General features: G+C 41.3%; 1 protein-coding gene and 1 long non-coding RNA gene across 9 annotated transcripts in view; one reads left to right on the plus strand and one right to left on the minus strand.

Annotated features, from left to right (window-relative positions):
* Positions 1–22,446, plus strand: part of CNTN1 (contactin 1) — a 315,977-nt gene that overhangs the window by 245,898 nt on the left and 47,633 nt on the right. For all 8 annotated transcript variants that reach the window (XM_060689023.2, XM_087873256.1, XM_060689029.2 and 5 more), the window contains 3 exons: positions 6,839–6,959; positions 15,895–16,053; positions 22,293–22,442. In XM_060689023.2, the coding sequence (XP_060545006.1) occupies positions 6,839–6,959; positions 15,895–16,053; positions 22,293–22,442 (430 nt within the window). The remainder of the gene's footprint in view (positions 1–6,838; positions 6,960–15,894; positions 16,054–22,292; positions 22,443–22,446) is intronic.
* On the minus strand, positions 17,013–20,669 carry LOC148112858 (uncharacterized). Its single transcript, XR_015728763.1, has 2 exons — positions 18,559–20,669; positions 17,013–17,665 (listed from the first exon to the last, which is right to left on the minus strand). It is a non-coding gene; the product is annotated as an uncharacterized LOC148112858 (long non-coding RNA).

Here is a 22,446-nt window from a genome sequence, read left to right on the forward strand (position 1 = left end):
GGTGGAGCGTCGGGGGCGCTCCAGGAGTTCATGGCTTCCATGGCAGCCATGGGCCTGACCCAGATAATTCAGGACCCGACTCATGAGGGGGGGGCACACCCCTGATCTTGTTTTTATCTCAGAACAGTGGCATGATGATTTCGGTGGGGGAGTACCAGTTATCCATCCCCTGTCATGGACCGATCATCATCTCCTGCAGGTAGGCTTCCTGAATGCCAACCCCTCCCCCCCAGCTGGGATGCGGGACCGACCATCTGGTTCCGCCCCAGGTGCCTGATGGATCCGGAGAGGTTCCAGACGGAGCTTGGGACAATACCTGTCTCTCTCTCCCATGACCCGGTCGAGGATCTGGTGGATGCCTGGGAAAAGGGGGCCTCCGAGGCACTCAACCGTGTCGTGCCTTTGCGGCCTCTGACTCGACGCAGATCCTGGTTGGCTCCTTGGTTTACGGAGGAGCTCCGGGAGATGAAGCGTCGTAGGAGAGGCCTAGAGAGCGGTTGGAAAGCCAGCCATTCCAAATCCGACCGCTCTCAGTTGAGATCGTTTACACGATCCTATCTGGTGGCGATAGAGGCGGTGAAGCGAGCATACTTCTCCGCCCTCATCGCGTCCGCAGATAATCGCCTGGCCACCCTGTTCAGGGTGTCCCGCTCCCTCCTAAATCAGAGGGCGGGAGACGACCCTTTGCAGGGACGTGCCGAGGAGTTTAGTCAGCATCTGCTGGATAAAATCACTCGGATTCGGGATGGCTTGAACTCTGACTGGGCAGGGTCTGACGGTGAGGAGGCAGCTGGTCTTGTGATTTGGGAAAAGTTCGATCCTGTCACCCCTGAGGAAGTGGACAGGATCATGGGAAAGTTGAGTGCCATCACGTGTGTACTGGACCTGTGTCCCTCCTGGCTAGCTTATGCGGCCCATGAGGTGACACGTGATTTGATCCAGTCAGTAATAATGGCATCCTTGGATGAGGGGATCTTCCCTGCCACCCTGAAAGAGGCGGTGGTGAGACCCTCCTCAAGAAACCTGCCTTGGATATTGGATAACTTTCGTCTGGTCTCCAGCCTTCGCTTTGTAGCAAAGGTTGTTGAGAGCGTGGTGGCACGGCAGCTCCCATTGGCCCTGGAGAATACAGACTACCTGGATCCGTACCAATCGGGTTTCAGGCCAGGGTACAGCATGGAGACAGCATTGGTCACACTGGTGAATGATCTTTGGAGAGCTCGGGACAGGGGACATTCCTCTGTTCTGGTCCTCTTGGATCTTTCGGTGACATTTGATACCATCGACCATGGTATCTTGCTGCGACGGCTCGAGGGGTTGGGAGTGGGAGGCACCGTTCTACAGTGGTTCTCCTCCTATCTCTCGGGCCGTACGCAAGCGGTGTTGGCAGGGGGGCAGAGGTCGGCTATGAGGCCCTTCACTTGTGGGGTGCCCCAGGGGTCAGTTCTCTCACCTCTCCTGTTCAACATCTATATGAAGCCGTTTGGGAAGATCATCCGTGGTTTTGGGGTGCGGTATCATCAGATGATCCCCAGCTTTTTATATCTACCCCAAACCAGCCCAGTGATGTCCTCGACGTGATGTCCCATTGCCTGGAAGCGGTACGGACCTGGATGGGGAGGAACAGGCTTCGACTCATCCCTGCCAAGACCGAGTGGCTGTGGGTACCGGCATCTTGTTCCGATCGAGATGTTTCATCGTTGACCATCAGGGGTGAGGTGTTACCACCTGTGGATAGGGCCCGCAACCTGGGAGTCCTCCTGGATTCACGGTTGTCTCTGGAAGACCATGTGACGACCGTGACCAGGGGGGGCATTTGCCCAGGTTTGCCTTGTGCAACAGTTGGGCCCTTACTTGGACCAAGATGCCCTACGCACTGTTACTCATGCGCTGATCACCTCCCGTCTTGACTACTGCAACGCTCTCTACCTAGGGCTGCCCTTGAAGACCACTCGAAGGCTTCAGCTGGTGCAAAATGCGGCCACGCAGGTTGTGATGGGAGCGTCCCAACACTCCCATGTTACACCCCTCCTGCGCGGCTTGCATTGGTTACCGGTTGCCCTTCGGGTGAGGTTCAAGGTGCTGGTTATCACCTATAAAGCCCTTCATGGCCTAGGCCCGGGATACCTGTCGGACCCCCTGCAGCCAGCGACAATCCCCAATCGCCCGGTGCGTTCCCACAGACAGGGCCTCCTCAGGGTGCCGTTGGCCAGACAGTGTCGGCTGGTGACCCCCAGGGAGAGAGCTTTCTCTGTGGGCGCACCCACCCTCTGGAACCAACTTCCGTTGGAGCTCCGGATGGCCCCTGACCTTCGTTTGTTCCGCTGCGAGTTGACGACCTGGTTGTTCCATAGCCTGGACTGATGGGGGGGGGGGGTTTAATGAATTTTAAACTGTTTTAAACTGGGTTTTAACTCTATATCGTTTTAATAGGAATTATGCATTTTACTGTTGTGAGCTGCCCTGAGTCCTCAGAGATAGGGCGGCATATAAATTGCATAAAATAAATAAATAAATAAATAAACTTGTGTCACCTCACCTGCCACCATCTTCGGGCTGCTGAGCGCCAGCCTGCAGGCCCTGTTCCTGGCTGCCTTTAGCCTCTATCTCACCTGTGGCTGCTGCCTCACCTTCTGCCTGGCCTGGCCTGCTGCTAAGCCCCAGATGCTACCCAGCAGCCTCCACTGGGCGCTGACCTAGCATGAGAAGCAGACCATGGTCCACAGCCAGTCTGACTATCTCCTGTTGAAGCTGTCCCAGGCACCCCGCAGGCCAGGCAGTGCACCCCTGCCCTGCTCTGAATGGCTTCAGCAGGTGTCTGGCAGGCGGAGGGAGGCAGCTCAACCCAACCATGTCACCTGCCTCACCTCGTCATCCTTGCCAGGTGGAAGGAGAGGCAATGGCAGTCACCAGCAACAGAACAGCCACAAGATGCACCTAGATACATCCACATTACACCAATTCTCCACGAGCTGCACTGGCTCCCTATTGGTCTCCAGGCATAATTCAAGGTGTTGGTTATTACCTTTAAAGCCCTACATGGCTCAGGGCCAGGTTATCTTCAAGACCGCCTTCTACCACATAGCTCCCAGTGACCAGTAAGATCCCACAGAGTTGGTCTCCTCTGGGTCCCATCAGCTAAACAAAGCCAGCTGGCGGGCCCGTGGGGGAGGGCCTTCTCTGTGGCTGCCCCAGCTCTCTGGAACCAGTTACCTCCTGAGGTCCAGACCACCCCTACTCTATTGGCCTTCTGAAAAGCGGTGAAGACCTGGCTTTTCCGGCAGGCCTGGGGCCGTTGATCTCACTGTTGCGATCTTGTGAGATCCGGACATGAATGTTGTGAATGGGTTTTAATGTTTTAATTTTTAAATGTTTTTATAATTTTTTTTAAAATGCATTGTAAGCTGCCCTGAGAAAGGCGGCATATAAATTGAACTAATAATAATAATAATAATAATAAGTGAAGTAGAGGCCGGAAGGCGGCCAGGTGCAGCCCCACGTCTGCCTCACATAGCTGGCATGAGAGCTGCAGCACCCACCGGAGCATGCCCCAAAGAGCCTGAAGAGTGCCTGGCTCAGCCCATAGCCCAAAGCCTGCAGCAAGTAGGCATGCAGGCTGGCACTCAGCAGCCCAAGTCAGCAGTGGCCAAGGCAGTGTGGCCAGCATGGCTCCACCAGCAGGCACTGGCAAAGGGGCCCTGGCCAGCCGGCAGCCAGCGGGACACTCCGGAAGTCATAGATGTGAACTGATTCGCCCTATGCCAGGCAGGAGCAGCCCAGTAGGATGGCCGAGAGCAGTACAGCCAGGAGGGTGAAGAGACCCTGTGAGGCCAGCAGTAGCATGGGTAGCTGCTCGGCAGTCAACATGGCGGCTTCTGCAGCCAAAAAGTATCCCAGCAGCAGCAGGGCCAGCAGGCAGGGTGGGTAGAGGCCAGGTGCACCAAGAGCTTGGTCCATGGGCACCACGAGAGCAGCAGGGTGGTGGTCAGAGCTGAGCTCAGGCAGGTTGTGCAGCAGCCACACAGCCAGTACAGGGAGCTGCTCCCACTGCCGCTCATCAGCCTTGCCAAAGAACAGCCCCCAGCAGCAGCAGGTGCAACAGGCCCAGCAGCCGGGCCTCAGGGCCATCCAGGCAGCAACCGGGGCTTCTGAAATCAATCTGGGGAAGAACAGATGACTGAGGAGGCACTTTCTTCCCTTTCAGACCCTTCTGTAGTTGCCGAAAGAGCCAAGCAGCAAATGTTCAGGGAGAAAAGAAGGTAAGGGAGGGTAAAGAAATCCTCCTCCCCCCCACAGGTGAACACGAGCAACACTGAGCTGGCCACACACACACACATTGGGCAACCACAATACTAATGTAAATGCGTCCATCTGGCTGACAATTTTAGCTGGATCTTATTTTTGGGGTAGGGATTATATTACGAGCAGTCTGAAATCATGGTAGGGCTTATTTTCTGGTTGGGTCTTATTTTCAGGGAAACACGGTATGTGTGTTTATATAAACCACTGGGAGTCTATGTGGAACCAGCATATACAAATAGCATAAATTAATTAACTGAGAATCAATCTGTATATTAATTAATGCGCAACTGTTTATTTTCTGTTCTTGGGGTTGTCCAATTTTCAGGACTATACATAGAAGGTATCCCTTCTTTTCAACCACTTTTTTTTTTTTTTTTGAAAAATCACTTCCCCATTTAACTCAACAGTAAAACAGTAAAACAGTGGTTACAGTGCAGATTTGAACCTAAGCTTAGACCTTGGGCAGGCATATTTATTGTGATGGAATTTCAAGGGGTGGGTGGGTTGCAACATGTCTGCTGGACTTATGATAAGAACTAGAATTTCCTAATACAGGAAAATAAATTATAATATAGAACATACTGTATATTATCCTACAGAATTGAGATTAGTTTTTGATTAATACATTAAATTAGTTTTTGATTCATACATCCATATGACTCACCTAGTTACACAATGGTTCATACATTTTTTTCTCTTTTAATTTATTCCTATATGTTAGGAATAAATGATAGTTCTTCAGAACTATCATATGGAAATAAATTAAAAGAGGAAAAAAACACATCATATTGTGTGTTTAGAATTCTGCATGAACAATTACCACTGGATCATCTGACTATTATGACATTCTTGCGAAATGGAAACTTGACAGATTACTTACTATCCTCCTGCGTAAATATTCTCTGTTGATTTCTTCAAAAGCCCATCCAAGCCCAAAGACTCCAGGGCTGGATTTTCCTATGCAAAAATAATAGAAAATTTAGTTATAAAAACTTTTGGAACAACCACAGTTGTGAAGTTTGGAAGAGGTCATCATATGTACTCTTGCCTTAGAACAGGGGTGTCAAACTCACATCATCACAGCAGTGTCACGTGACGTATCAGGACTTTTTTCCCCTTTGCTATACGGGCATGGCCGTGGCCAGTGAGTGATGCATCTGGTCAATGGGCCGGAAGTTTGACACCCCTGCCATAGAGGATAAGCTGTTCCAAAGGAGGAAAACTCCCATAGAGAATTCTTATTTTTTTTAAATGCATGGCTTGAGCCAAACAACCTTCAAACCTTGCTCCTTAAGCAAGGATGTTCTCCCTTGAAACAGCAGATCTGAAGTGCTGCATTGCTTTACTTTGTATTCTCCAGCTGTCTCTCCCAATGTATCTAATGGATGCCCAGGAGCTTCTTTTAATGCTTCAGATCAGGTACTCAGAATACCAGTATCAGAATTGCTCATGTTTTTATCTGTGCATTTTGATTTTAAAAAAATAAATGCATTGGGAAAATGTTTGATGTATATCATGAAACTTTACTTAATGAGGAACACTGGCTTGACTTGAACACCATAATTGGAAAACATAGGCTGATTTAAATATAGTGCCAAACAGAACATGGTTGCCTCATGAATGAACATTTATATTCTGGACATGGTAGATTACTGAGGTAACTTCACTTTTTACTGTTGAAAAACATTAAGACTCCTTGTGTTAAAGGTTTTTTAAAAATGTGCTCCAAAAATCATTTTTGTATTCTTTTCTAATGCTTCAATAAACACATTTTAAATGAACATTGTAATAACCCCAGAAGATCTTTTATTTTCCTGTTCCTCACTAGGATCCTGAATACCTTGAAATAAATGAATAATCTGGAATGAATTAAGAATAAGCAAAAAATTAACTATTCCAGAATAATAGTTAAAATATGCTTTATTTTGCCACATTTCTAAATATTCTTTTATATATATGAGAATGTGATTGAGGACCTTATTAAAATGCATATTTAAGCAATATATTTTGGGGCAATCTATAATTTTTATATGGCTATGAATTATAAATGTTGATTACTCTGTTTCCAAATATTGAATGGTCAGTATTGGATTTAAGGTTACTTCCATACATTTAAGTAGATTGTAATTGAGAGACAGCTACAGAAATAAAACTTTAACTATGTCAGTATGTTCCTTGCAGCAAGTAATACAAATACTAAAGATTGGTATTCTGCAAAAAAGGGGAGATAATGATTTTAAAAGCCATTTTATTGTTCATAATACAAATTATTATATTGATACATAATAACAATTTATGTTGTAAGATTAAATATTACTGACTTTGAAAGTGATATCTGATTTCACAATTTTTAATATGTATCTTAAATACAATATAATTAATTGATATCAAGGATATTTATATTATTTTTAAGAGCCATAGGCAGTTCAGAAATAGATGTCTTATTCATTTTACTGATTTATTTTTAGGAGTATTTTGACTTCTATATGAAATTTAAATTTAAAGGACTGTTACAGATTTTTTTTCTGATTTGTAGATAAAAGACAATGGTGAACTTATTGTCAAGAATGCTCAGTTGCGACATGCTGGAAGATACACTTGTGTTGCTCAGACAATTGTTGATAATGCCACAGCTTCAGCTGATCTTGTTGTGAGAGGTAAAATATTTTCTTGATTTTTTAAAATTAAGCTATTCCCACATTATTCATTATAACACTATCACATAAAGTTGGGGTGGGTGGGAGGGTGTACAGGATTTCCAACAGGAATTAACATATAAGAATCAGATCCTGTTCCCAGAATTAATCATCCCTAGAAATATGACAAAGGGAAGCAATTATATTTCACTTTCCAACTTCCAATAATTTGGAAAGAACTTTGAACATTTATTCCAGTTGTGTTTCAAGAGAAAGACCTGATGGACTAAAGACAGCTCTACAAAAATCAGAGTCGGCAACTGAGGTGGAATGAAGAACTGGCGAGTAGATCATCTCTCTGATAATTCTACTCCAGAAAAAGAGGACTTGATATCACCTACAAGTATTCCAGATAGCTGCCCTCACAAAGACAATAAGACAGCAGCCAAGTTTAGAACTCGGGGAGATGAGGAAATAGCCATCTTGTTCAAACCATGGTTAGCATCCTTGAAAGGACACTAACTTTGCATACTTCTTCTAATAACTTTTTAAAACTGAAACTCTTGTAAAATTATTAGAAAATTTTGGATCCACACATTTTAGGTAAAGGTAAAGATTCCCTTGCAGATCTAGGACATATCTGCGAGGGGAACCTTTACCTTTACCTGTGTCATTCCTAGTCATTCCCGACTCTAGGGGGCAATGCTCATCTCCATTTCAAAGCCGAAGAGCCAGCACTGTCCGAAGATGTCTCCGTGGTCATGTGGCCAGCATGACCAAACACCAAAGGTGCACAGAATGCTGTTACCTTCCCACCAAAGGTGGTCCCTATTTTTCTACTTGCATTTTTTTTAAAGGATAAGTTTTTTTTTATTAATTAAAACAGTCTACCGATGTGATAGCTTTAAGAGCAAGTCGTAAGACTTGATTGATGTTTTTCTGTTTTGTATGTTGTATTGTTGTATCTACTTGCATTTTTTACGTGCTTTCAAACTGCTACGTTAGCAGAAGCTGGGACAAGTAACAGGAGCTCATCCCGTTACGCGGCCCTAGGGATTTGAACCGCTGAACTACCGACCTTTTGATCGACAAGCTCAGTGTGTTAGCCACTGAGCTACTGCGTCCCATCACACCACACATTTTACTTCACTGTTTTTTCAATCTTTAGTGAAGTTACTTACAAGTTTAAGAACTTTAAAAAATTTAGGAGCCGATAAGCAGCAAAAAAGTTATCTTTTAATTTCAAAAAGTAAAAAATGGACTAAGGATCCAAATAAATTTGATATAAGATTCTGGATTTAATTGTAAAAAATTCCTCCTATGGGAAAATGCTTTTGTTTTGAATTTTCTTTAACGACAACTAAAATGAAAATTTAAAAATCAGAGAATAGAGAGAACTAAATATCACAACTACAAAAATTACAAAGAACTCATAAACTCTACAATTACAGAATGAAGCAAAATATTTTAACATTGGACATATTGATTAATATTTTTGAACAACAACTCAGAAGTTAATTTTAATAGTGCCCACAGAAACATCTGCTTCAATGGAAAGACTAAGTTTAAGAGATGTTATGGAAAGGGAACATATTCTACCTGACAAGAAAGTTGATTTACAGAAGATAGGGTACAAGAATGACATGGAAAAAGATGTTGCGCTGGACATTTAAAAGAAAGCATCTGATGTCTTAATATTTGAAGGGATATACAAATAATAAATGGAGTGACTTACATATTTTCCTGTAATGGATTTACAAAATAAGTTTATTAAAGCTTTGAAAAATTTTGTGAGAAGGAATAAACAAAAATGAAAGTAAATCAAGTTCTAGGACATTATTTGAGTGGACTAAAGTTAAAGATCATTAGAAGAAAATATAGGAAGGAATATAAAACTGACATACCTGATCAAGGTTAAAATAGATATGTTGGTATCTCTGGTAACCCTTAATGGATTTTTCCTGATCAGGAATGAAACACTGAGGCTGTAAGGATTTGTTTATAGATAAGAGATGGGATTCAAGAAAAAGAGATCATATTCTGCATTTTAAGATAGCGGTCTCCAACCTGACCCGGCGTGGGATGGGCGTGGGAGTGGCAGGCAGATGTGCATGCACAGCTCCATTGGTATGAGTGGCTGGCATGCGCGCCCTCCACTCGTGCCAATGGAACTTTGAGTGCAAGAGGAGTGCGCTTGCGCTCATGCATGAAGCTCCACTCGCAAGAGCAAAGGGCACTTGCACTTGCACATGAAGTCTCCATTTGGGGCTTCTGGTTTCCCTGTCTTCGGCGACGGCGGCGCCTTTTGAAGCTCCGCCAGCCCCGCCGCCCGTAGAGCCGCTCCGAGACGAGGAAGCGGCTCGAAAACTTCTAAATCCGTAGGATTGAAGAAGGAGAGATCGCAGGGCACAGGTCGAGCCCCTGTAACCCCCCAGGGAAGCTTCTGGGGAGAGAATAGGCGTGGCTCCCTCCCAACCTGCTGAAACTCCGGGCGACGTGGGACGAGTCTGCCTTTGCAGAACAAGCCGGCTGCAGGAAACTTAAAGCGAAAGAACCAGCTTTAATCAACAGTGAAACTATCTGAATCCTGAATCTTGGAAACGCTTTGTTGACTTTTCAACCTGAGAAAATGCGAATGAGTGAAAGTGCTTAGAAAAAACATGGCGTTTAGCCTCAGAGTTAACGAGCCAGCGAGTGTGGATTGGTGAAGTTATTTTGCTTTGTTATAAAGTTTCCAAGTTGCTACAAAGTTGCTTTGCTTGTTATAAGAGAAACAATTGGAAAATTTCTCCCTTTCAAAATTTGACTTTGCTTTACTTCAACCTTTATTTGATCAAATCTGGGGGACTTTTTAAGAAGTCTTTGTGCAGGAGGGAAAGGAAAAGGAACTTCCCTCTTTAGAAAAACTAGATCACGTGGCAGGATGGCTTCAAAGAAGCAGGAAGGGAAGGCAACAGGGGGGGGATCCCCCACACATAAACATGAAACGCAACTTCCCCCTGCTCAGCAGTTACAGACCCAGAAAGAAGAATTTGATGTGGGAGATTTAAAAGAATTTATTTCTAAAACTTTGGATGATAAATTTCAAAAATCTCAACAGGAGATAGATGATAAACTTCAAAAATCACATCAGGGGATAGATGACAAACTTCAAAAATCACACCAGGAATTTATGCAGGAAATTAATGAAGTTAAAGATATGGTGAAACAGAATCAAAACAAGGTGACCAAAAAAATATCAGAAGTGGCATCTGGCCTGGCAGAATTTATTGGGAAAGTTGATTTTAAAGTTGAAGAATTTAAATCAGAAGTTAATGTTAAGATGAAAGACAATGATTATAAAATTGCTGATGTTGACAATAAAATGCAGAGAGTTGAAGATGAGATTGTCATGATACAATTCAGGGCAATGGAGTTTGCTATACAGATTCGAGGAATTCGAGAGGAGGAAAGACAGGATTTGAGACAAGTCTGTTCTGAGGCCCTGGCTAAGATTTTACAAGTTAATCCAGATGTGGTTTTTCACAAAATAGACAAAATTTACAGAGTGAACTCTTGGGTGGCCAGACAAAGACAATTACCCAGAGATGTAGTCATATATTTTACAGATAGAGAAATAAGAAATGATATCCTGCAAAAATCCTTTTACACTTCAGTACAAGTGGGGGGCTCACGAATTGGAATTTATAAAGAATTACCTCCTAAAATGCTGAAAGCTAGAAAAGAATTTGGTTTTCTCGTTAAGGAATTGCAAAATTTACAGATACCTTTCCGGTGGGACGCACCAGTTGGCATAATTTTCAGATACAAGGGACAAAGATACCGTTTGAATACCGTGGAGAAGGCACAGCACTTCTACACTACTATTCTCAAGGAAAGAACACCATCCCCACGTACATCTACAGTTTTGGAGATTAAAGAGAGTGAAGAGAAGCAACCTCAACGAGAACTGCAAGAACAGTTTAAGCAGGAATTAGAAGAAGTGCAAGGTGCAGAAGGAGGTTTTCTGGATGAGCCCTTGCTGGAATCTTCTCCAATCTTGGACCCGGCTCGGATGATTGAAGTTAAGGATCAACGTATAACTCGAGCTCAAGCTAAGTTACTTAAACAAAAGCAACAACAACAACAGGAAAGACAAGACAAGGAGGCAGATAAGAGTACTGCACAAGAGATTGGAGCTATGGGAGGAGCGAGATCGAAGCTTTCGGATGATCTTCAATTATTTTGCTCTTTGCTCCAGAAAGAGGCTGATGATGCTTAAGTGTTTATCCTGGAATGTTAATGGGTTGAATTCAGCACAGAAAAGGAAGAAATTATTTACATATTTGAAACAATTTAATAATGATATAATTTGTTTACAAGAAACGCATATCACAACTCAAGATCAAAAATATTTGATAAACTCCAAACTAGGAACACATTTTATATCTTCAACTTCGCAAAAAAAGAATGGTGTGGTTATTTATGTAAATAAAAAGTTAACAGCTAAAGTTATAGAAACAGATGAAGATGGTAGGTTTGTAGCAATTGAATTGTCTATATCAAATGGCCAAATTCTTCTGATTGGGATTTATGCTCCCAATCAACAACAGGACTATTTCTATAAGATGTTACATACTAAAATATTGCAATGGGATTACAGAACTATTTTAATTATGGGAGACTGGAATGGAGTAATCGACTCTAAATTAGATAAAAAGAGTTTGGCAAAGTCTAGAATCAGATTACCACAGACCTTTTTTGACATGAAAGAAGATATGGAACTAAAAGATGTTTGGAGAATACATAATCCAAAAGAACTGGACTATACTTTTTTTTCTGACAGACACAGATCCTTCTCTAGGATTGACTTTATTTTGTTGACAGATGATTTACTTGTTAAGACAAAAAGAACAAAGATTTTTCCAAGAACTTTGACTGACCATAGCCCAGTATGGATAGAAATTGAGATGGACAAGGTTGAGAGACGTTCTTGGAGATTAAATGAGAATTTGTTTAGATATGAAAAAAATATAACAGAACTTAAAAAGCATTTGAAAGAATTTTTTGAAATAAATTTGAATAAAGGTACCCCAATTGAAATTGTGTGGGATGCAAGTAAAGCTTATATGAGAGGGGTACTTATCTACATGAACTCTAAACATAGACTGTTCCGACAAAAGAAAAGATCTGAACTGGAAATAGAAATAAAGAATAAAGAACAGTTACTTATTAAAAATCCAACAGATGAAAGAATACGTAGTGCTATAAAACTTTTGAAAGACCAATTTCAAATGCTTATGGCGGAACAAGTTGCAACAAACTTACAATATGCGAAGCATAACACATTTTGTAACGCTAATAAACCGGGCAGATGGTTGGCTTACACATTGAGGAAAAAATACGGACTATTGATAGTATTGATATTGGAGGGAAAGAAATCTTTCAACAAAAATTAATTAAAGAAGCTTTTGTGGACTATTATACTAAATTATATGCCAAAGAGGAGGTGCAGAATGGACTTATAGAAAAATATTTAAACGATAAAAGAGTTACAAAAATTACTGATCAACAAAAGGAAAGAATGAATTATCCTATAACAGAGGAGGAGATAATAGTAGCAATTAAACAGTTAAAAACAGCCAAAGCTCCTGGTACGGATGGCTTGACTGCAGTGTATTACAAAACTTTGCAAGCTGAAATGGTGGAACAACTTAGAGATTTATTTTGCAATATTCAGCAAGGGGGTAAAATACCCCCATCATGGACAACAGCTTACATATCTTTGATACCAAAAGAACAAATCGGTCCTAAAAAACCAGAGAACTATAGACCAATATCTCTTTTGAATACAGATTATAAAATTTTTGCGAAAGTACTAGCCAACAGGTTGATGCCAGTAATTCAGAAGGTGATTCATGATGATCAAGCGGGATTTATCGAGGGCAGATATATGAAGGACAATGTAAGGCAAGTAATAGATTTATTGGAATATCTTGAGAAGAATAAACAGATCCCTGCAGTGCTGGTCTTCTTGGATGCAGAGAAGGCCTTTGACAGAGTGGATTGGAATTTTCTATTAAAGACTTTGAAAAAGATGGACTTTGGGGATCAATTTATACAGGCGATTTCGGCAATTTATCAAGAGCAAAAGGCACAGATCATTATTAATGGAAGTCTGACAACAGAGTTTAAAATTGAAAAAGGAACAAGACAGGGATGTCCGTTGTCCCCACTTTTATTTATTTTAACACTAGAAGTCTTGTTAAATACAATACGGGACTCTAATATCTTGAAAGGTATAAAGATTAGGCAAGAGGATTACAGAATAAAGGCATTTGCAGATGATCTGGTTGTTACCCTATCACAACCAATGGAATCAATAATCTTGATGAAGGACATTATACAAGACTATGGTAAAGTTTCAGGTTTTAGACTGAATTCAAAAAAGACTAAAATGATAGCTAAAAACATGACACAAGATCGTAAACATGAGCTTGAAAGGAGGGCAGGTTTTGAGACTGTACCTAAGGTAAAATATCTAGGAGTTCAGGTTGCAGAATCAAATATGAAATTGTTTCAAAATAACTATGAGGTGTTGTGGCGAGAGGTGCAGAAAGATATGGAGACTTGGAAAAAACTGCAGCTGTCTCTACTTGGAAGAATAGCAGCAGTTAAGATGAATATTTTGCCAAGATTTCTTTTTTTGTTTCAAATGATTCCAGTGCTTAAAAGTGATAAACAATTGAAAGTTTGGCAATCTGGAGTGAATAAGTTTGTCTGGAACGAGAAGAAGCCGAGAGTGAAATTGAAAATTATGCAAGATGTTCCAGAAAGAGGAGGTCTTAAACTTCCAAACCTACAGCTATATTATGATGCAGCAGCTTTAACTTTAACAAGTGATTGGTTTGGAAGGAAAAAGACTGGAATATTGAATGCAGAAAGTTTTGATCTTGAATTTGGATGGCATGCTTACTTATTTTACGACGACAAAGTAGATAAAGTATTTAAAAGTCATATACTTAGAGATTCTTTGATGAGAGTTTGGAAGAAGCACCGACTCAAATGGGATTATAAAATACCGCTATGGCTGGATCTTGGTCATACTTTGTGGAATACAAATATAATGTCACTCGGGGGGGTTTTATATAAAGAGGTTCTTTTTACAGATGCGGGTAGATGGCAGCTGAAGACATTGCAGACACTGTTGGACGAAGGGATTAATTTAACTTGGCTACAATATAATCAATTACAATTGAGATGGAAAGAGGACCAAAAAACTGGTATTATGTTGCATGAGGAAGAATTGGTTAGACATATAAGAGAGAAAGGTCCAATGCATATCAAAAGGCTTTATAATGTTTTGCTAGAAAGAGATTCAGAAACCGAATTAGTTAAAGACTGTATGATTAAGTGGGCACAGAATTTTGAAGAACCAGTGATGCTGGAAACATGGGAAAAAATTTGGGTTCAGAATGTTAAATTTACACAGTCGCAGAATCTGAGGGAAAATTTCTACAAAATGTTTTATAGATGGCATTTAGATCCCAAAAAGTTGTCATGTATGTACCCTAATGTTCAGCCAAAATGTTGGAGATGTGAATGTTCGGATGCTACGTATTATCATGTTTGGTGGACCTGTAGGAAAGTTAAGGCTTTTTGGATAAAAATTTGGTGGGTCATGCAGAATGTTTTGAAGAAAAAAATTCAATTTTCTCCACAACTGTTTTTATTGGGTATAGTTAAGGGTTTTAAATTGGGTGAAACAAAATTGATATTGTATATGATAACAGCAGCAAGATTGTTGATAGGTAAATACTGGAAGAATGAAGCTTTGCCCACTATCGAGGAATGGACTTTGAAGATGGCCAGTTTTGCAGAGATGGCGAAGATTTCAGCATATTTAAAAGATTGTTCACAAGAGACTTATGAATGGGAATGGAAAAAGTGGATAGAATATGTTCAGAACAAATATCAAACTAGAAAGTATCAAATAGCTTTTATTTGAAAATAATGTATTGGAAATTTTTTAATGTAATGAGGTAAAGAGAAAAATTATATAGGGGAGGGAGGGGTTCAAGTTTATATATAAGTGTGATATTAGGGTTCTTTATGAGTATGAGTATATTATAGGGAAGTCTGGGGGAGGGGAGGGTTAGGGAGGGTTAGGGAGGTTGGGAAGTTTGGGGGGGTGGGGGAGAAAAGGGGTGAAAATGTAATCGTAAAACTTTTGCAATAAAGAAGTCTCCATTTGCACGAGTGAAGGGTGCTTGAGAGGAGGGCACTTGAGCTTGCGTGTGAAGTTCAACCCAGGCGAAGCTCCCCTCATGCAAGCAGAGAGTGCTCATGTGTGATGCTTCATTCCCATGAATGAAGCTTCGCCACGAGCACCTTAAGCTCAAGCTCCCTCTGTTCTTGCGAGGTGAACTTCGCACGCGAGCACAAATGCCTGCCACTCATGCTCACCATTCATGCCAATGGAGCTTTGTGCACGAGCGCAAGCACCCTCTGCTTGCATGCGAAGCTCCATTTGCATGAGTAGAGGGTGTGCGCATGCGCCACTCACACCAATGGAGATTTGCACACGCATGCCTGCCATTCACATACCGCCCCCACTGTCTGCTCGCACCAGTGTATGAGATTTGTATGAGACCAAAACTATGATGTTACTTTATAAAATACCCTTTCCAATTTAGTATTCCCTATTTTTATTTATTTATATTTATTTATTTAGTATTTATTTATTTTATTTATTTATTTATTTAGTATTTAATATTTATTTAGTATATTTAGTATACATTTCATTTGGCCATCTTACCTGAGATTTTGCAGATTAAATTTTAATATGTGAGAATAGTAGATTACAGAAAGTTGTAATGAAATAATTTAACTCAGGTAAATATGATGATACAGTTTAAAACATTGGTTCACTTTTTGACAAGATTATGTCATAATTTTTCATGGAAATATTTTTCAGGTCCCCCAGGACCCCCTGGTGGACTCAAAGTAGAAGACATTAAAAATACATCTGTAATTCTTACATGGAGCCGTGGGATAGAAAATCATAGTCCTATATCAAATTACACTATTCAGTCAAGGACTTTTTTGTCCGAGTATTGGAAAGACATGAAAACAGGTAAGAATCTTATAAAAAATATTAGCTTGGAGCCTAAATAATAAACTAACATTCTTGATATAGTTTCATTTAGCAGAACAGTGTTTTAATTATTCCTGATAATGTGTTACAACAGGGGTCCTCAAACTTTTTAAACAGGGGGCCGATTCACAGTCCCTCAGACTGTTGGGGGCCCGAACTGGCTGGGTGGGCATGGCTAGGTGGTCATGTGGTTGGGTGGGCGTGGCCAATTTAACTGTCCATTTTATGCCTTTCTCCTTCCTAAGATGTTCTTATTCAAGCCAAGGAATTATTATTATACCTCTTATTATTTATTTAATAAGATCCACCCCCCAAAGGGAAAAAGAGCACAAACTTTCTTGCCACTTGCCTAACTACATTATAAGAGCCTTGGTAGTACAGTGGTCTAAAGCACCCTGTTATTAAGACCAGCTGCCTGCAATTACTGCAGGTTCAAATCTCGCCAGGCTCAAGGTTGACTCAGCCTTCCATCCTTTCTAAGGTAGGTAAATTGAGGACCCAGTTGTGGGGGCAATAAACTGACTTTGTATAAATATACAAAAGGATGAAGGCTATTGCTTAGCGCATTGTAAGCCGCCCTGAGTCTCCGGAGAAGGGCAGTATATAAATCAAATTAAAAAAAAACAAAACAGCTGCTTCAGGCTCCTTAAAATAGTCCATTGAAAAAGGAATAAAACGAACAGGATTTCCTTCAAAATGACTCCTGATCATGTTTCAGATGACCACACAATAAACAAGACTGAGAACTGCAGCAATTAAGACTGCAACTAAAACCCCCAAGATGGGCATTGAGAGACATTGGAAGCAGGCAGAAGGCGAGAATCAACACAACACCCCCCCCCACCAAGCATCCAATTGTGAATTAAGGAGGGATAATGGTCCCTCAGACTGTTAGAGGCCAGACTATAGTTTGAAACAAACATAAACAAACTTATATGAACATTGCACATATCTTTATTTGTAGTGCAAAAAAAAGTTAAATAATACAATATTTAAAATGAAGAATGATTTTAACCAACAAAAATATACTAATTCAATGGGAAGTGTGGGCCTGTTTTTGGCTGATGAGAAAGTCAATGTCCGGTTCCATATTTATCACTGCCAGTCGTAACAAGTGATGCAAGTATTCATCAAATTGTCCCCCATTTCTTCAATCCTTCTTGTGATTGTAGGTCCTGAAAGACTCACTGTACTAAACAAATCAGCCTTCTCTGGACACATCTCTTTGGTAACAGAAAGAAGGCATTCTTTAACAAATTCTCCCTCTACAATTGGCAACTTGAAAACTTGCTTGCAGTGATGACATATTTACCTGCTTCTGCTTCACAAAAGCATTTTGCTGCATTATCAATCCATTTTTCAGTTTTAATATTTTTATCTTTTCTTGCTTGTCCGACCAAACAATCATATTTGTCTTTATGTCGAGTCTCATAGTGTCGACGCAAATTGTATTCCTTGAACACAGTCACTAAATCCTGGCATATCAGACAAACAGTTTTTTCTTTGTACTGCACGAAAAAGTAATCGTAAGTCCACTGTTCTTTGAAGATCCTGCACTCAGAGTCAATTTTTCTTTTCTTTGACATGTTTCCTAGGGATGCAAAATTGCTATTAGTAAGATACCAATAAATACAGAGCTACAAAAAATAGGGATCGCTATAGCACAGAAGTAATGACAGGCTGAGAGAATGCACCTCCCCTCCCTTCTCCTCTCTATGGTCCCACCTGGTTCCTTCCCCTTTGGTTCCAGCCAAAGCCTTTGGGGCTCTTTGCAAGCAGCAGCAGCAGGACCTGTGAGAACTTGCCAACAGGGGAGGCGGCCAGGGAAGGAATAAGAGACCAGACTACTTTTTTTTAATTATTTGGGATTACAAAACTAAAGGTCTTTTAAGCCTGAAGGAGAATTCAAACTGATTTGTTTTTTGCCACACTTGTGCCTGTGTATCCACACACATGAAAGCTACCAAAATTGTTCAGCAACTGATTTAGTGGATGTACTTTATGTATTGCAAAATCAAAGCAGTGGGTGAATTATAAGGCATTATAATGGTGTTGCTTTTGAATTAGTGTTAGCCAACTTCAGCTGATTTTGAAAAAGCTAGGAGACATGGAGACATATCCCCCACCCACCCACTTTAAAAGTGCTACTTTACAAGTAGCCCCTCCCCTACTCAAACACTGGCCCTGGTTCACATGGCTGTGAAAAAGGCTTTTAATTTAAAGCAGCCAGTTTCCAAGCTAGGAGAAGGCAAGAAAAAAATCCCCATTCCAACTGTGAAAAAGATCCTGTTTACATTGCTTTCAAAGGCTTTTAATTTAAAGCAGCCCGTTTCCAAGCTAGGAAAAGACAAGAAAAAAATCCCCATTCCAACTGTGAAAAAGATCCGTTTACATTGCTTTCAAAGGCTTTTAATTTAAGGCAGTACTTTTTAAAGCTTTTCATATCATCCCTCACTGGCCCTCCCCCACACCCTTCGGCCTTACCTTCAGCAGCAGCTGTGTGATCAGAAGTGCAGCTCAACCGGTGAAAGAAGTGTGGCTGGAGTGGATGCTCGCTGGAAATAAAGCCGAGAATAAGGGAGCGGGGTTTAATCCCACCACTCCACGAGCCGGATGCTTTGCATTGGCGGGCCATATCTGGCCCGCGGGCCGTAGTTTGAGGATCCCTGTGTTACAAAGTAGAAACAACAACAAAATGAATGAGTTTATATAGATAGTGTGGGAAAAAATATCCATCTGGTTCAGTTCCAAGCCAGGAGAAAGGCACGGGAGACAAAATGGAGGTTGATTGGGAAGAGGGTTCATTTATTGATGAAGCAGAACCACCATGTGATTCTGGGCAGCTGACTACATGAAGTTGAGAGTGAGGGGTTTTTATACCTTCTCGTGGGCTTTGCACTTGAGCTTCCTGTTCCTGTGCAAGAACATGTACTTTATTGGCTGTTGTCAGACTCCCATTAGGCCATGTAGGGGTTATAGCTGGCTCTATAGATTGTCTGAGTTAAGTTTGGTTGAAGTTTCTGAGAGTGATGCAATGTCCTTAGGAGATTGTGCAATGTAGTGAGCTTTGTGTTTTAGTGGGTTAATCCTATTATGTCCTCAAGGGTCATATCTTAATCCCTTCACCCTGGAGTGGAAGGTCTTTTGTTTTGTAGATAGGCTGGTCCAGTCTTTCTTAATGAGCACAAAATATCTGCTGGGGGCAAGATGCTAGGCCTCTGAGTTTTTGTCTCCCTTAAGTTTTTTTATTTCTCTTTTAGCTGAAATATTTTATCCTGCCTTTTTAAAAAAATATTTCCCAAAATATTTCATTCTTCTAGGAGGGTGGGTGGCTTCCCACAGTAGTATTTGCCTTTTTGGCAAACCTGTAGGCTCAATAATCATCTAACTACTAGAAATGCACTTCAAAGTCCAAAGTCTAGCAGGTTTTCATATGATTTTCTCAAGCCCGTTAAGTGTCATAAAACATTTCATTATTGCAACAGCAGCAAAATAATTTTCTAAATTAGCAATTATTTTGCTAAATTATACATCTTAAGACAAAATTGTGGTATTTCCATAGCACACTTGCCTAGCTAAAAGCATAGCTCAGCATGTTGTATGTACCTGGCCATTTTTTTAGCATGCATTAGCAAAATGTGTTGAGTGAAGTGTGGTTTGTTTATTTGGGCGTAATATGTTATAAGAATATAGCAACTGCCTGTTGTAAATCCAGAATTATGGCTTACTTTTAAAAAGGATTAATTATTTCTCCCTGCTATGATTCTTTTGCAAATCCCCTCCCCCATCTGTACATTTTACAGTTTGTAATGTACATTCATAATCAACTTGTCCCAAGCAAAGGTCTTCCAGGTGATCTTCAAAGCTATCCAACTTAATAATAGATGTGTGTAATGGGTTCACACTTCTGCTGCTTTGTCTCATTAACTTGTTCCATTGTTATATTGTATGAATGTAAGATGTCTGCCTCAATTTATAAAATTAGGATTGGTTAAAATATATAACCAACATTAGCTACCATAGCCTAGACAAAGTAGAATATAAATTGAGAAAGAGAGATACACATGAAAAATGGGAAGTAGAGTAGAGAACAGATGGACAATTTCTCTTTTTCTTTTGGGAAAAAACAAGCAGCAGCAGAGGTGGTATTCAGCTGGCTCGCACCGGTTTGCACAAACCATTGTCGGAAATTTGGCCAAGGTCACCGAACCAGTAGCAATGGCTGGCTGGCCATGCCCCCAAACCAGTCCCCTGGTCACCGCTCGCTCACCCTGCCCACCATGTTCATCACTGCCATATTCTTCGTGCACATGCATCCCATTGCCTTGTAAATCCAATGGGATGCGCATGCATGAAGAACATGGCGGCGATGGCAGCAGCTTTTTCCGCAACCTCCAGTACTTTTTGGTGGCCTGTGGCCAGTCGCCGCCTCTTTGAGAGCTGTTTTGCTGTGGCAAAGCAGCTTTCAAAGAGGAGGCGGCTGGGAGGTTTCTTTGCCAGCCGCTTTCCAGCAGCGGCAGCTGGCTGGGGGAGGTGCCGAAAACACCGGTCAGCTTGCCTTCTGGACTCTGGGCCAGCCACTCCGGAAGGTAATCAGCCTGAACAAAGTGGCAGTGGGGGGGGAGGAAGGAGGGCTAGGACCGGGGCCACTAAGGAGGGGAAATGGGGGCGACCGGTGAAGGAAGGGCGGGGGTAGATAGGTGGAAATTCCAAAAATTTTCCTACTTTTTCCTGTGGGTGTGGGTAGGTGGGGGGGTCATGTGACTGAGTGGGCGTGAGTGACGTCAAGTTGGCCATGCCCACTCAGTCACATTCCCACCCCCACCTAGCCATGCCTACCAAACCAGTAGCAAAAAATGTTGAAACCCACCACTGAGCAGCAGGTATCTGAATGGGCATCCCTAGCTCTTGATAATGTCCACATTTAAAAGTGGTGGTGGGGGAGTTGCTTTCTCCCCCAGGAAAGGGAAGGGAGGTGGAAGAAGGAAGGAAAGAGATGGGAAGGAGAAGGAGAAGGAGGGAGGGAGGGGGGAGGACAGAAGGAGGGAGATGAGAAGGAGAAGAAGGGAGGGAGGAAGGAAGGAGGGAGGGAGATGGGAATGAGAAGGAGGGAGGCTGGCCCTGCCCACCCTGGCCACATCAACCTTGGCCACACACACCCAGCCCCAGGTCAACCACAACCCTGATGCGGCCGTGAATGAAATCGAGTTTGACACCCCTGTACTAGACTATTATTAATAGGATGTTTGTGTAAGAGCAATATCAAAGAAAATGCTTGTAATATCCAAACAATATTATTTTAATTTCTATTGAAAAGGGCTGCTTTTCAAAAAAACAATTTTGTTATATCAGCAAGCACAAATAGCAATAGCACTTAGACTTACAGTATATATTGCTTCATAGTGCTTTACAGCCCTTTCTAAGCGGTTTTACAGAGTCAGCATATTGCCCTCCACAATCTGGGTCCTCATTTTATCGACCTTGAAAGGATGGAAGGCTGAGTCAACCTTGAGCTGTTCAGAATCAAACTCCTGGAATGAGCAGTGAATTAGCCTTCAGTACTGCATTCTAACTACTGTGCCAAATAGTACTAAATATTATCTTAGTACTAGTTATACTTTGGGCAATGGTTCTTGTGTAATATTCATTACACCAATCACATTGATTGCCAATGTGTTTGACTCATATTTCAAGTAATTGTTTTACTCATTAAATACTATATTTTTTTTAAAAAAATCAGTCCATTATTATACCATGAAGTATTTCCTAAAGGATGTGCAACTATGAATGCAGATATCTCTTGATATTCACACTGTTCAGAATTTTGCACATCTTTCCAAAAGGTGCATACAGTAGAAATGTACAAAAATAACACCTACATTAGTGAAAAATGTATAAACACATATATAGAATGAAGCTTTTAAATAATGTGGCTATTAAGAAAAAGGAAACTTATTTTCAAATAAATGTGTTTTATACATATTTGTTTTTAAAAATTACAACCTGCTGAATAAATGAACAAAAACAATTCAAAATGGGCAAAACGAAAAACAGAAAAATCGTCCTAACAGATTTCTCCATCCATATTTCTGTATTCATTCAAGGAATTAAACTGGATTATTCAGCAATTAAAATCACTTGAGCAAGCCAATATTAGATGTTAGGATATGATTTTTGTTGCAGTGCTGTTTTTAATTATTGTCTCTGTTTGTATTTAGATCCTTCCATTGTTGATGGAAATGCGGAATCAGCAAAAGTTATTGATTTAATTCCATGGATGGAATATGAATTTCATATAATGGCCACTAATATTTTAGGGACAGGAGATCCTAGTATACCGTCACAGAAAATTAGAACAGAAGGATCTCGTAC

This window comes from Pantherophis guttatus, chromosome 7, assembly GCF_059756535.1.
Source record: "Pantherophis guttatus breed Tessera chromosome 7, ASM5975653v1, whole genome shotgun sequence".
Lineage (NCBI taxonomy): Eukaryota > Metazoa > Chordata > Lepidosauria > Squamata > Colubridae > Pantherophis > Pantherophis guttatus.